Source organism: Triticum urartu, chromosome 7 (assembly GCF_003073215.2).
Source record: "Triticum urartu cultivar G1812 chromosome 7, Tu2.1, whole genome shotgun sequence".
Classification (NCBI taxonomy): Eukaryota; Viridiplantae; Streptophyta; class Magnoliopsida; order Poales; family Poaceae; genus Triticum; species Triticum urartu.
The window spans coordinates 662,806,908-662,823,482 of record NC_053028.1 but is presented as its reverse complement, the minus strand read 5'-3'; the positions used below and the strand labels follow the sequence as shown (position 1 = coordinate 662,823,482).

Here is a 16,575-nt window from a genome sequence, read left to right as displayed (position 1 = left end):
GCAACTTCTTTTTTTTAACACAATACAGACGCAAGCGCTCATACATACATGCATACACTCATCCCTATGTACGCACACATACACCTTACCCGTATGAGCATCCCCAAGAGACTGAGCCAGCATATCATCTTAAGATTTACAAGTCATTGTAGGCGTCTCGTCGTTGACGGGAACGTCTCCTCCCACTGAAAACGCATCGCCGAAAATCCTGAAATAAATCCAGGAATAATGCGAGCATCAGGACTTGAACCCTAGTGAGCTGGGGATACCACTGTCCCTCTAACCATCCAACCACAGGTTGGTTCGCAGTAGACAACCTCGTTGTTGGCCTCGTCTTGCCGCTCTTATCTTCCCCGTCAGCTCCCGTACAATCTCTGTCTGGGGAGCTCGACATCGGTAACCATCTTCTTCTTAATCAATGAATGGCAACGAAGAAAAAATTTTAAAAGAAGGTTAAACTCCGCCACTATATCAATGGATGCATGCAGTCATCTTTATTAATTATTCCACGACTGACAAGACTTAATTATTCCATGAAGGTCTTATAAGAACATACATCAACCCATCCGAAGCCACCACTCACACCTATAAACTTGATAACGTCGAGTGCTCTCACTCCCCATATCTATAACCGATGTTGTCACCGATCCATCCACACAACATACCGGAACCAACAACCGGTGCAGCAGACCTAAAGCGTACACCACATGGACACATTTTAAAAGCCGCCATCATCATCGAACCACTGTCCCATCTTCAAGAGAGAGATCTGCATCATCCTTGCCAGTCCAGCCATCCGTCGATGCCACCACGACGTCCAACGACTCCACCGCCATGCGCTCGTCCATCCCAATGCGGAGACTCTGGAAGATCTATCGTGCGTAGCACCTGCCGACCAGGCATGACACAGCGTAGCACCTGTCGGCCAGGCATGACTTGACATCTACATTGAAGCTTCGTTCAAGACGAAGCCACTCCGCCTCTTGCCTCTGTCTTCCAGCGCTGCTCCTCAAACGATGCTCCCAAGAAAGAAACGACAGCATAGTGCCACCATCGTCCGATCTGGAACACAAGATCATAGGGTTCCCCCAGAGCAGCATGAGTGAGTCGACAGTAGTTACACGACCATGCCTTCATCAAGGTAATGGTGCAGAATGCCGCCATCGCTTGCCGTCAGCTCGGTTTTCACCGACAACTATGTCTCCCCAATTCGCAGCCAAGACTAGATGACGGATCTCGAGATCTGACCATCCAGCCTCTGGCCGGCCACCACCGATGGAGAAGATGGCCACCACCACCAGCTGCACCGGCCAGAACAGATCTGACCGGAGGTGCTGCCGAGCAGTCCACCAGGCCCTCGAATGCCGCCGATCCAAAGCCAGATGACGCGCCACCGCAACATAGACCGCATCGTGCCGCCGCCCGAACCAGGCCAGCCGCCGGCACGCACGGAGTGGAGGGGGGGGGGGGGGGAGGGGGGGAGCCTTATATTTTTAAGACAGATAAATGACAATGTATGTGGCCTTGCCTTTCTGCTTGGTGGACCATAGTTAAGCACGGTTCATGCACGCCATTCACTTGTACAGGTGGCCCTAATTAACTTCTTCTTTTTTATTAGGTTTCTGTGTTAGGTCATAAACATAGGATCACGTCGACATCATACCCCCTCATCCTAGTGTACGGAGTACGGAGTACCTGCTCACTCATGCACCAAACCTTCACTCATTGGTAGTAATCCATCAATTAACAAATTTCAACCAATCCAGATCATCCGAGGACGGCACCAGAGCTGACGACATGATATCGTTCGTCGAAGTTTAGTTAAGACGGCGACAAATTAAGCTACCAACTCCGGAGGCTACTATAATTTATGTACCGGACACTACTAGTATAATTTAGAAGCCACCAAAATATTGGATCTTTATAGAACCAACCATTTGTTGCATATAATATCCTGGTCTAACCTAGCAAGTTGATCAGTTTCTTAATGAGGTATTGCATGTGAGCCACTACGCCAGTCTAGTATATATCCGAGAGGTACAACTCTAGCCTGCTGATTTCTTACAAAAACCAGCTAGTAATTAGTTCTGTTGTTTAGTCCTATCAGTTCTAGTGCTGTTGTCTCTACCGGTGTCTAGGATGTCAAGTTAGAGTAGATTTACCCATCTCAAAAAAGAAAGTTAGAGTAGATTTATCGAAAATTCAAATTTGATTCCTCAATCTAAGAATAAATGTATTCTGTAATACGGGAGCTTAGGTGCTCCCATGATACGGGCTTTTGGGCCATCGGATGTCAGATCCAATGGCGTATGAGAAGCTGCTGTAGTTGTTGTACTTGTGCGCGTTTTTCAGATTCTATGAGGGCTTTTTCGCAAAAATGTCCATCATCTCACAGGAACTGTTAGATTTGAGATCCAACGCCTGAGGTCGCACGGGAGCACCTAAGCTTAGGTGCTCCCGGAGCACCAGATATTTTCCCATAAATATAGCATGAGGTCTAACGGATTTAGTTGTGCACAAGGATTCAAACTTCTCTCACGAAAAGGGCAAAAGAAGCACCCCACTGCCTAAAACTTGAAACATGACTTCCCTGATAACAAAGCACCTACACACAAGGCAATAGATAACTTGATAACCCGCATTCGGATTGCGCCAGAGCTAATCCAGACCAGATTACGTAAAGAAATTAGCACATAGCTGCTACATTTTTCTCCACTCTCTGCTTGACCTGTCTTTTGCTAGAAAGGACGACCAAAGATGATGATAATAAGGACAACACAGCCATGATGAATTGTACACGAAATAAAACCACGACACTTATTTTGGATCGAAGGAAGTAGGTCGCAACACCTCCGTCGCCACCTCCTCCTCTCACCTGACCAGCTGCTTTGTTTGCGAGATTTTGACCCACGGTGTCCTCTGAAACAATATTATTGCACTACTAAAATATGGAGTTGTGATTCTCATCATCACTGAGTAAGGTAAAAGGGTGCATAGCGTTATCATGCCAATGAATTTTGTTCATTTGAAAAACCTCAAATAATTTCCACCGTCAAACTTTGGTACTGCAGAGGTTTGGGCATATTCAACGCAGTCCTCTAGAAGCTCCAGTGTATAGCGGATGGTTAAAGCGTGCGGAGAATGTCAAGAGAGGTCAGGGTAGACCGAATTTGACATGAGAGGAGTCTGTCAAGAGATACCTGAATGATTGGAGTATCACCAAAGAACTAGCTATGGACAAGGGTGCGTGAAAGTTTTCTATCCATGTGCCAGAGTCATGAGTTGGTCGTGAGATCTTATGGATTTCATCTCTAGCCTACCCCAACTTATTTGGGACTAAAGGCTTTGTTGTTGTTGTAAACTTTGGTACTGCAGAGTGCACAAATACCAGATGCTGTGTGAAATATAAAACGAGTCCAATGGAAGACAAATGCAAGGATAATTACAGCGTACATGTTTGTCATGGAACAATATTAATTCGAACCTACCTAGTACTACTGATGAAGATATTGAAAATACAAGTCACTGTTTTCATGTTGCTCGGACAGTTGGCTTGTCGTTCTCATGTTTAGGTTAGGACTGCAACTTCTGTATTCCATGGGCCATTATGCCAATATACCGTACAACTACAGGTAGTTTATAAGTATACAATGTTAGCAGCCGTCCGTCACCCACCCTTTAAATCGTGCAAGTCAATAGCTTGGAGACTTTGCAAAGTATCTCTGTGAAACTTGGCAGAGTCTAGTCAATTTGTCCAGACTCAATAGAGACCAACCAGCAGCAGCTTCCCTCATCGACTGTGTGGTTGCTGTCATGGAGGCTTCCATATCTGCAGTTACAGGTGAATTGGTGAGTCGTTTCATCTCCTTCCTGATGAACAAGTACCACTCCTTGAGCCATGCACAATCAGAGAAGGTGGTGGACAGATTGCAGCACCTCCTGATGAGAGTCAGCATCGTCGTCGAGGAAGCGGATGGGCGGTACATAACCAACTCTGGGATGATATTGCAGCTCAAGATGCTCTCAGATGCCATGTACAGAGGACACCGCACGCTGGACACCTTGAGGTACCAAACACTCCAAGATAGTGCCGACTCATCTAGCAGCAGCTTGCATTTATCCATTCCTTCCAAGCGTTCTCGAACAAAAACTGAGAATGATGACAAGGCCATGCGCCTCGAGTCAGAAGGTGCCTTGGAAAGCTTAGAAATTGCAGTTGCTAATATGGTGGAATTTGTTGTGCTCTTGGGTGGATGCGAGCGCATGTCTCGTAGGCCATATGATATTTATCTTTACACCAACAACTTCATCTTCAGCCGACATGCTGAAAAGCAAAAGCTCTTGAGATTCTTGTTGGAGCACAACGACTCTCCTGGTGATCATGCACCGGCAGTTCTTCCGATCATAGGTGGTGGTGGAGTTGGGAAGAAGACATTGGTTGCTCATGTTTGTGGCGACGAACAGGTTCGCTCACGCTTCTCCTCTATTTTGCACTTGAACGGAGACAACCTATTGCCGATACTTGACCATGGAAGGACCATGTTTGGGATGATGCTGGTCGTTATTGAGTTTGCTTCTGATGTAGTTGACGATGACTGGGAAAAATTTCACTCATTTCTCATAAGAATGAGCAGAGGAAGCAAAATCATCATCATAAGTAAACTCAAAAGATTAGCCAGGTTTGGATCAGTGCAACCTATTTTCCTAAGTGTTCTATCTTATGACGAGTTGAGGTACCTCTTCAAGACACTGGCATTCGGGAGTGTAGACCCTGCCGAACATCCACAGCTAGTACAAATAGCAGACGAGTTTACCAGGGAGTTGCATAGTGTCCGAGGTTCACTTGTTGAAATAAATGTGTTCGCAGATGCATTGAGAAGGAATCATCATGCTCAGTTTTGGCGTTGCATATTGGATAAAGGGATGAAAATGGTTAAAAGAAACCTGTCAAGCTATGGTTTGCATCCAAACAAGCTTATAGAACAAGGCCGTCCAGTGGACATAACGGACCTTGCTTTGCATCCGCTTAGCTTGCTACCTTACACACTCAAGGAGGATTCACCAAGTGTGACACTGGGGGACCTTCTGGCAGATCCTAGTGTTAGACCGGAAGGAGACTTCACTCTAATTGCCTGGAAATCAAGGATACCCCCTCATAGATCATATCTTCATTGTGTTACAAGTCGTGCTCAGGATGTACATGAAGGTGGTGCCTTGCCAGCGAGGAAGCGACGAGGACTGCCAATCTGATTCTGTTTCTGAACTCTTTGTAATAGATCTCTCGTTGTATTTTCATTAATAAAACATTACAGATGGATGTGTTCATGTGGCTTTGTAGTTAAACGGATGTGTTCATGTATACCATTGAAGTAAATGTATGTATTACAGATCTCAATTAGCATACCTTGAACTTGTATGTTTTTCTAATCAGATACAACAATCCACATGCTCTTTCTTAAATTACGGACAACGTCATTTGAAGTGGCAGTGGCTGTAGCTTGTTTCGGTGAGGTGGCTTGTTATTGAAACAAAAATAATTGAACCAACGAGAAAGAGGTATACATATCATCACCATGAACATTGCATTTTGCAGCTGATACCAAAGTAGATCGTATTTCATATAAGCTTGAAATCAACCAACCAACAACTCCATATATGTGCAACTCCATGGTTCGAACCATTCCATCCAATCAGTAGTGCCATACATAAAGGAAAGATGAAGCTCTGTGACGTGTTGTACCAGCTGTTGCGCTGATGTGGATGCCACAGAAACTTAGATCTGATCAGACTACAGTCGTAGTCAGGATACGATTAGATCAAGAAGTCTGCTAGGCGCCAAGATCTACCCAAATCAGAAGAAAAAAAAAAGAAAACATGTGCAAAATTTCTTACATCAAAACACGTGTGAATTCGATTTACGGGGAATCGGTTTTGGCGAGGTGTTTTTTTTGAACGAAGACACTAAAAGCGTCCGGCTTTAAATTAGTAAAGTCACCAAGGCTACATCCACAAAGTTCAGAGTCTTACAAACCGAAGAAGTAACGCAACAGCAGACACGAGAGGCATCAAGGTAGTAGGGTACACCATATATCATAAACTCAGCCCTGGTCCTACTCCCCTCTACGGCCAATACTCCAAAAGGTGAGACCATCTACGGAGGATGACGCGCGATCGTTAAGGTACTTCTGATCTTCTCCATGGTCTCCTGCATCTTCTCATCATCGCGTTGCTTCCCCAACGGTGTCTACATCTGAGGTCTCCAGGTTCTTATCGGCGAGGCGGAGCTTGGTGCTTTCCATGGATGACATGTCACCCAGCTTGGCCTTGGCCCGAGCGCTTGGGCGCCCGCGGCGCCACCGGGGTCGCCTTGGATCTCTTGGCCTTGGCTCCAGTCCCGGCGCCACCAGAGCCGCACCCAGCTCACCACGCAGTTCCGACGCGGACTCCGGGAGCCGCCTCCTTGGCCGCCGGCTTTCACCCAGCCGTGTTCTTGGGCAGCCTGCCCGACCCACTCGAGCCGCGACGGCTGGAAGCAGGAATCAGGGCAAACCCTTCGTTCAGGACGCATCCAGAGTCAGCACCAATTGCCATTGGGGAGGAAGGGAAGAGAGCTCCCCCCTCCTGGGCCCTTGGTGACTCCACCAACATAGGATCAGAGATCAGCTCCGGAATCTGCAGCGCCAAGTTAGAACCATACTCGTCGAAAGCACCAACCAGCGCACGGGCTAGCGGAGGAACACTGACCGCCGTGTCCTGCGTTTGCCACCACCTGAGCCCCACCACTCGGAGCACCCAGTTTGTTCCAAATCTCGGTGTCGATAGAAGTGAGCTAGACGCTATCTTTTGGCTCCTCCTCCTGCTGCGAGGTGCTCGTGTAGTCAGTTTAGCTAGCCGCCTCCCTCTGTGCACGCACTTGAAGTCCGCGACCTCCATGGCCCCGCACTAGGTTCGATGGCGACGCAAAGTGCTAGGGGTGCGGCTCGCTGATGGCCTAGGGCAGGCAGGAGGAGCCTGGTGGTTGCCGCCGTGGTGGTTTGCGAAGGAGGAGGTTGGGAATGCCGTGTGATGCTCCGAGACCGATGTGCCAGGTGTCCTCCAGTTATTCGCTGTTTTGCCTTGTCATTTGCATGCGTGTTGCATCTTGTCATGTCATCATCCACATTGCATCATCATGTTTTTAAAACTTGCATCCGTCCGGGTTCCCCCAGTTCCGTCCGTTGTCCATTCTGAGCCCAACCACACTTACACGCGCCGGCGGCATGTCCGAAATAGTATTTTATAAGTGGCCGGAAAATATTCTCGGAATGGGTTGAAAGTTGGCGTGTGGTCTTATTATAGTGTAGATAGACCGCCTGTCAAGTTTCTTCGCATTCGGAGTTCGTCTGATAGCCCAACCGTTAAACTATAGCGGCATTATAGCCGGGCACATGTCGAACGTTTTCGGTCTCTGAAAACAGTCGCCGGGCCTCCCTCTCTTCTCTTCTCTCAGCTCGAGACCGTCTACACAGCTCACTACCTACCGCCACGTCCAACCTAACCTCTCTCGTCAGCCCGCAGCCCCCCCTCGCGTGCGTCCGAAAGTTGTCCCAAACCCGACCCGGACTGTCGCCACCGTTGTGCCCGGATCATCCCCAAACATCTACAAAACATCCGTTTTGTTAATTGGGCCCCCTAACCTATTTATCCGGTTCGTCCGATTGCGATCGTAGGGACGTGTTAGCCTCTACCCTAAATCTCTTTGCTATATAAATAGTGGGCAACCCTAAAACCTAGGGATCTGTCCCATCCATTCCGTGTCCGTCGCCACCACTCTCTCCCTTGGTTTCAGCGCCAAACGAATCCCCAATTGGCAGCCTCGATCCATCCCACCTACCACCAACCAATTTCTCCCTCGATCCCTTCACCCTGCCGCGCCAGAGCGTTCTGCCTCGTGCGCATGATCCAAGGAGAGGAGATCCTCCTTCGCTCTCCCGAAGCCCCTGTCTCCTCCCGATCCAGGGAAGAGGAGTTTTCTTTTAGAGCCCCCCCTCCCCCCTCCCCCCGTACGCTTCCTCTGTTCGGCCCCGGCGTCGTCCCGTGCATCACCCGCCAGCTCGCCGGAGACGATCACCATCGCCAGGCGTCGCCCTCTCCCTGCTCCCCGTGCTCCCTCCTTCCTCCTCTAATCTCCCTACCTTTTCTTGTTCGTGTTCTTCTCTATCAGGAAAAGGACGAAGCTCGCCCGCAGGAGCATCCATGGCCGTCCTCGTCGCCGCTGCCTGCCTCGCCTCCTGCCGAGCGCCTCCCTCATCTGCGGCCTCCTCCTCGTCGCACCGCGCCTTCCCGAGAGCCTCCTCCGCCTCGACTAGCGCCGTCCCGTCTATGGTCTCCCGCGAGCCACCGTCCAGGACCCCGACAGGCTGTGCCACTCGCCGAAGTTGCCGTCCCGCAGGTCGCGGTCCCTCGCCCCCTCCAATCCAGCGACCACTCTTTGTTTTCCACACTGCCTCTGACCTCTCTCTCTCTGCTCCTTGAACAACACCATGGATGGTTGAGTCCCACGCCGAGCTCCGTTCGCCGCCGCTGTTGCCCTGAACCGATGCCCGCCGACTGGATCCGCCCCGTTCCGGCCGGTTCCCGCCGATCTCGTCACTGGAACCTCATGCATCGCCGTCTTCTTCTTTGCCAGCAGACTGTCGCTGCCTCTGTTCTTCTTTCAGAGGACCAGCGCCTTGCCCGCTCGCGTTGACCAGCCCTGCCTCGCTGACCCACTCGACCGCCAGATCCGCGCGTGCCTGGGCCGGCCTCGCCTCGGCCCAGCTGGCGGCCTACAAGCTCCTCCACTGACTGGGCTTGGCCCATGGTGAGGCCCAGTCCGCCCCAGTTTGGCCCATGTAGTATTTTTTTCTCTCGGGACAAATTTAGCTTTTATCCAGTGTTTTACAGATTTGCAGAAAAACCCTCCATGTTCGTGCATTTAATAACTCATCATCCGTGCACCGGATTAAAATGTTTTATATATGAAACTTGTTTAGAATCTTGTCTAGTTTCATAATATGTCATTTTCATTCATGTTTGAAATGTTTAAACCTGCTGTTTGCATTAATTTGATCCTATGCCATGCTAAAATACTTTGGTTCATAACTAAATAACCGTAACTCGGTTTGTAATAAACTTTATATGTAAATGGGGTAGAAAAATGCCTAGTTTAACATGGTGGCTTTACTTTGCATGTTTAACAACTCTAAAATTGTTTTTAGGGCATAACAGTACCATAACCAAAATATGCACATGAGGATTTTTCCGAACTTGTTGCTTGTTGTTCCGGCCTCATTTAAACTTGCCTAGATAGGTAGTTTTCTTTTGATTCACCCTCTTGCCATGTTTAACAACATTTAATATTGTTGGTACATAAACAAGATCGAACTAAATAAGTCACGTGGTGTTTCGTCAATATGCAACGGAGTTGCATATTGAGCTCCACTTAATTTGTAGGGTTGTTTGTGCATTTTGCCATGCCATGCTTCATTAAAACGGACATGCATCATACTTGTTTGCGCATCGTGCCATGATTATGTGATGTTTCTTTACTATGTTGTTTGCTTCCTTTCCGGTGTACTTCTTCTCGGTAATCCGGTAACGTTGCGTTTGTGAGGATCCGTTCCTCTACGTCCGTTTGTCTTCTTCATGGACTCGTTCTTCTTCCTTGCGGGATCTCAGGCAAGATGACCATACCCTCGAAATCACTTCTATCTTTGCTTGCTAGTTGCTCGCTCTATTGCTATGCCTATGCTTGATACCTACCACATGCTTTACCATGCCTCCCATTTTGTTAAGCCAAGCCTCTAACCCACCTTGTCCTAGCATACTGTTGTTTGGCTATGTTACCGCTTTGCTCAGCCCCTCTTATATCATTGTTAGTTGCAGGTGAAGATTGGAGTTTGTTCCTTGTTGGAACATGGATATTTTGTTGGGATATCACAATATCTCTTATTTAATTAATGCATCTATATACTTGGTAAAGGGTGGAAGGCTCGGCCTTATGCCTGCTGTTTTGTTCCACTCTTGCCGCCCTAGTTTCCATCATATCAGTGTTATGTTCCCGGATTTTGCGTTTCTTACACGGTTGGGTTATAATGGGAACCCCTTGACAGTTCTCCTTGAATAAAACTCTTCCAGCAATGCCCAACATTGGTTTTACCATTCGCCACCTAGCCTTTTTCCCTTGGGTTTCGCGGACTCAAGGGTCATCTTTATTTTAACCCCTCCCCCCCCCGGGCCAGTGCTTCTCTAAGTGTTAGTCCAACTGAGCGATGTCCAGGGCTACCAAGGGCAACTCTGGGCTGGCCTACCCGACGTCTTGCTCATCCGGTGTGCCCTGAGAACGAGATATGTGCAGCTCCTATCGGGATTTTTCGGCACATCTGGGTGGTATTGCTGGTTTAGTTTTACCATTGTCGAGATGTCTTGTAACCGGGATGCCGAGTCTGATCGGATTGTCTTGGGAGAAGGAATATCCTTCGTTGACCGTGAGAGCTTGTGATGGGCTAAGTTGGGACTCCCCTGCAGGGATTTGAACTTTCGAAAGCCGTGCCCGCGGTTATGGGCAGATGAGAATTTGTTAATGTCCGGTTGTAGATAACCTGAAATGTAACTTAATTAAAATGCATCAACCGCGTGCGTAACCGTGATGGTCTCCTCTCGGCGGAGTCCGGGAAGTGAACATGGTGTTGGAGTAATGCTTGACGTAGGTTGTTCTAGGATCACTTCTTGATCATAGTTGTTCGATCGTGCCTTTGCCATCTCTTCTCGCTCTCTTTTGCGAATATGTTAGCCACCATATATGCTAGTCGCTTGCTGCAGCTCCACCTCATACCTTTTACCCTTCCTATAAGCTTAAATAGTCTTGATCGCGAGGGTGTGAGACTGCTGAGTCCCCGTGACTCACAGATACTTTCCAAACCCGCTTGCAGGTGCCGTTGAACCGTGTAGGTGACGCAACCAAGCTCAAGGAGGAGCTCGATGAAGATTGTGTTCGCTATGTTGTTTCGTTTCCAGTTGATCAGTAGTGGAGCCTAGTTGGGACGATCGGGGATCTGTGTAGCATTTGGGGTAGTCTTCTTTTATTTTGGTTTCGTAGTCGGACCTTGAGTGTATCTGGATGAATGTAATGCTTTATTCATGTATTGTGTGAAGTGGCGACTGTAAGCCAACTATGTTTCTCTTTCCCTTATGTATTACATGGGTTGTGTGAAGATTACCTCACTTGCGACATTGCTTACAATGCGGTTATGACTCTAAGTTGTGCTTCGACATGTGGGAGATATAGCCGCATCGTGGGCATTACAAGTTCGTATCAGAGCCTTCCCCGACTTAGGAGCCCTCTGCTTGATCGAATCGCTGGCGTTGTTGAGTCTAGAAAAATGTTTTGAGTCATTTAGGATTATATATATCGGAGAGTAGGATTCTTTTTAATCGTCAGTCCCTTCGTCGCTCTGGTGAGGCATCCTGACATAGAGTTTTGACTCTTCTCTTCTCAATTTCACTAAAAAAAATTTAGGGGTATCTTGGAATTGTTCCGATGGTTTTGTGACGACAACATTGTTCTTGGTGCCTCCTGACATTTAGGGGTTGTGGCAGTGTCCCGGGGAGTTGGGCTCCGAGGTGTTGTCATCATAATTTTATCGTTGCGGTTCTGGAATACCTGAGTTTCAGCGACATTGAAAATCTCTTTTATGGAGTTGTTGGTGAGATAACCTCGACGCCATCCAGTACTGGGGCGGGAGTTCGGGAGTATTGACATAACTCGTATAACGGATGCTTTTCGAAGGTTGAGGTAAACGATTTCCGAAGGTTTCTTGGTTATGTGTTGAAGGATGGATACAACTGGATGTAGGATTTGCTAGTTTTGGGTGAGATATTATGCTTCCCCTGTATCCCCAACACCTGATTGCATTTATAAGTGGGAATTCAAGTAGCTCTTAGGATATACTTTCCGACAGATGTATGATATGAAATTGGGGTTCGACGTCTAGTGGTCCGCCTATCCACGGTTGGTTTTACAGTGGTCTCATTGTGTCTTAAAGAGTCCATGGCTATGCTGACTCGGGGATGCTTCGTATGTCATGTGCACTGCCTTGTACATGATGGTGTTGTATGATCAAGCCCATGTAGGCCCCACCACGAAAACTTCGGACGAAATCTTTATCATATGTTTGTTCCGGCTTATTCTGCAAGCCAATCCTTTGTTTTGTTTTGATTGTGGTATTCGAGTTGCTTCGAAGTCAAATGTGGATTCCATCCCTTGTCTAAGCGGTGTTCTCATATTTCTATGTGAATACCAACCCTTCTCCATCATCGAGTTCGTCATGTCAATCCTTGTCAGCCGATGCGATTCTCTTCAAGATGATCCTATCATTTGTCTCATCCGCAAGATCAACTCAAAGTCTTCTCAACATTGTTTGTTTCATTCGTCCCAAGATGCGTTTGTTTTTACCGCCCACGCACCCTTTTTTCTTCGAGGACTCGGATTTCTTTATCAAGTATCTATCTTATGAATATGAAGTCTCTCCATTCTTTTCCGTCAATGTTCTTATCCGGTGATTCTCATGAAGATTCTCTTCAAGTTCGTCATTCTTCATTCTTTTCATCTCCAGTGGATTTAAGTCAAGCTTTGTTGCTCATATCCTTTCCTCATTACAATGCTTTCTCATGCGGGTGCAATTCTTAATCATTAACCTCTCGCTATTCTTTTGTTCCGGAGTGCTGAAGATATCTCAGAAGATGCTAGTGTTTATTCTCATGCATTCAAGATCTTTTGAGGATGTTTTCTCATTCAAGCCATTTAATTCAACCGGTGCAATCTATCTTTTAAATCATCAACGGTGTTTCTCTTGAGTGGGCCCTAACCCACAGGCCTTTTCCCAGGATCTTACTTGACTCTTCGTATTTTCCCGGAGCTATCCTCAAATTTCTTTTCGAAGTTTGACGTAAGAATGATTTATCATCAGTCAAATGCCTTTCTCCAAGATCGATTAAAATCTTTTCATCGTTGGCTCAATCTCTTTGTTTTTGATTATTCCGGAGTGCCTCAATAATTCATGGTGGTGTTTCTCGTCGTAATTCTCAGATTTTGAAGACCGAAGAAGAGTTTCTCTTAAATCTTCCTCCGTTCTCGTGAAGATTCATGGTGCTAGACTTATGCCATCCTCTCATAATTGTTTTTGATTGTGAGAATTCTTCTTACCCATCCGGTGCAATTCAGGAGTCTTTTCAGTTTGATTCTCCGGAGGCCATCATCTCATAATTATTCATTCCAGCTTTCAGCTCTCGTTCTCTAATTCTTACCGGTGATTCATCCCTTTACTTCTTTTCTTTTCAATTATTAAGGTGGTTCATTCAAGATTTCTTTTCCTTCGTTATCATATCAATTCATTTGTTCTTTCCAATTCTAACGGTGGATCATTGAAAACCTTCTCAAGTTGGCACCATATCTATCTTAATCCTTTCTACGAGAATAAGTAGTATGCCAAATCCATTGTTTGTCATCAATTTAAATTGGTGAAGGATAAGCATAATGTAATTCTTATTCTTGTTTCATCGAGTGAATTCAATTTCTGCTTTCCGGAGTGGTTCATCATATCACATTCTCGGTTCGAGATGCTTTATCTTTCCTTCCGGAGTTCCAAGTTTCCACTCTATCTCGTCGCAAAGCTTCGTCCAATCTTTGCAAGGATTCACCTTGTGTTTTCAACTTCTCTTTCCTTTCGTTTGATCATTCTTTTGTTTACCGGAGTTCTTCATGAAGGTTGTAACGCCCTTGATGCGACTATAGCTCCCACGTGTCGAGGCACGACTTAGAGACATAATCGCATTGAAGGCATATGTCGCAAGTTAGACAATCTTCACAACATCCCATGTAATATGATAATAAAAGGGGAGATAACATAGTTGGCTTACACTCGCCACGTCAATCAAGTACATTAATAACATTACATCATCCAAAACACTCATGGCCCGACTACGGCGCCAAAATAAAAGAGAACCCAACATGCGACACGGTCCCGTTCGCCCCCAACTGGGCACCACTACTGATCATCGGGAAAGGAAACGTAGTATCGTTGAGAGTCTTCGTCGAACTCCCACTTGAGCTCATACGCGTCTCCTGGAGCGGAATCATCAGGCCCTGCATCTGGTGTAATAGTAATCTGTGAGCCACAGGGACTCAGCAATCTTGCACCCTCGCGATCAAGACTATTCAAGCTTATAGGTAAGGCAAGGTAAAATATGAGTGGAGCTGCGGCAAGCGACTAGCAAGTATGGTGGCTAACTTATTCGCAAAGGAGAGCGAGAAGAGGAGGCAAAGCACGAGCGAAAAACTAGAGAACAACCTGCGCAAACATTACTCCAACACCGTGTCCACTTCCCGGACTCCGCCGAGAAGGGGCCATCACGGTAACACACACGGTTGATTCATTTTAATTAAATTAAGGTTTAAGTTATCTACAACCGGACATTAACAAATCCCATCTGCCCATAACCGCGGGCACGGCTTTCGAAAGTTCAATCCCTACAGGGGAGTCCCAACTTAGCCCATGACAAGCTCTCACGGTCAATGAAGGAATATACCTCCTCCCAAGACGTTCCGATCAGACTCGGTATCTCGGTAATTCAAGACAACTCCGACAATGGTAAAACAAGTCCAGCAACACCGCCCGCTGTGCCGACAAATCCCGATAGGAGCTGCACATATCTCGTTCTCAGGGCACACCGGATAAGCTAAGCGTACGGGAGCCAACGTAACCCAAGTTACCAAGGGACGGCCCCGCACGGTGCTCTAGGTTGGACCAACACTCAGAGGAGCACTGGCCCGGGGGGGTAAAATAAGATGACCCTTGAGTCCGCGAAACCCAAGGGAAAAGGCTAGGTGGCAAATGGTAAAACCAAGGTTGGGCATTGCTGGAGAAGTTTTATTCAAGGCGAACTGTCAAGGGGTTCCCATTATAACCCAACCGCGTAAGGAACGCAAAATCCGGGAACATAACACCGATATGACGGAAACTAGGGCGGCAAGAGTGGAACAAAACACTAGGCGAGAGGCCGAGCCTTTCACCCTTTACCAGGTATATAGGTGCATTAAGATAACATGGCAATATAATGATATCCAACAAGTAAATAAATGTTCCAACAAGGAACGGCCTCCAATCTTCACCTGCAACTAGCAACGCTATAAGAGGGGCTGAGCAAAGCGGTAACATAGCCAATCAACGGTTTGCTAGGACAATGGTGGGTTAGAGGTTTGACATGGCAATTTGGGAGGCTTGCAAGCAAGTGGTAGGCATCGTAGCAATGGCATAGCAAAAGAGCGAGCAAACTAGCATAGCAAAGATAGTAATGATTTCGAGGGTATGATCATCTTGCCTGCACAGTTGTCAGAGTTGACTGGATCCTCAAGAGCAAACTCAACGGGCTCCTCTTTAGCGAACTCGTCTCCCGGTTCTACCCAAACAAGACAAACAAGCAACAAGGATACAATCAACCACGTGCAAACTCAAACAACACGATGCAAAGATGATATGCTATGCGGGATGCGATGCGGGACGCAAAATGCAAGATATGACAGGAAATGCATGAACCTGGCCTCAACTTGGAAAACCAAGTGTGCCACTGGAAAGATGAGATGAAATCGCTTGAAAACTATATAAAGAACGCCGGAATCGGAGTTACGGTTTGGAAATGGCAAGCGATTCAAAAATGACACCGGTCTGCGATTTACAGCAAGTAGGCATCTAAATGCAATGAGATGGACATGCTACAGCCCCCAAACAAGACAAAAAAAATACATGGCAGGGATGCACACAAGATTCTTAACAAAAATCTAGCACTGAGCTACGGCCAATTCATCCATTAGGAGGTTCAAACAAGCATGGCAAAAACGCAAATGGTAAAACAGATCTCAGACTTAGTGAAATTAACACTTGTCTGGAATTTCAGATCATATAGCCCTCTTCGGAGCAACAAAACAACATGCTACAGGACCTGAACATGATAAAGAAAGACATGGAATGGAGCTACTCAACAAGATTAACAATAGTCCCTTAGTGACATTGATCCAAAAGGGATCACAAAATATACTAACAAGCATACGAACATAGCAAAAACATAATCAGTTTTCAGACTTAGTGAAAACTGGGACATGCTGAAACATAACTCACGAAGGCATGTTTACGAGCTTGATGCACTCACTACGGTGCAAGTCATGGCAAGGCAAGCATACATCCATTAATAAGGCATAAAATGCAAGCTATACATGGCAAGAACAATGGCATAGCATGCATGGATCAACTACAATAGCATCGGCAAAATCGCAAACAAGTTGACGATCTGCCCAGATTCACAACGAAGCAAAAGTAGAGCTTGATTGACTCAAGCTAGGGTGCTTCATAATTGCAAATAAAGACATGGATGGATATAGCATCACAAGATTAACAAAACTCCTTTACTGATCATCCTCAAAAGAGGCACGGATCACTAGGAAACAGCAAGAACATATGGCATCATGAACTAAATAATCCCAGACTTGGTGAAAACTACTAA

The 16,575-nt window shown here is 46.7% G+C and overlaps 1 protein-coding gene across 1 annotated transcript; it reads left to right on the top strand.

Annotated features, from left to right (window-relative positions):
* Positions 1 to 3,813: 3,813 nt before the first annotated feature.
* LOC125520396 (putative disease resistance RPP13-like protein 1) lies at positions 3,814 to 5,250 on the top strand. Its single transcript, XM_048685317.1, has one exon. The coding sequence runs from the start codon at positions 3,814 to 3,816 to the stop codon at positions 5,248 to 5,250; it is 1,437 nt and encodes a 478-aa protein (XP_048541274.1).
* The last annotated feature ends 11,325 nt before the right edge of the window (positions 5,251 to 16,575 follow it).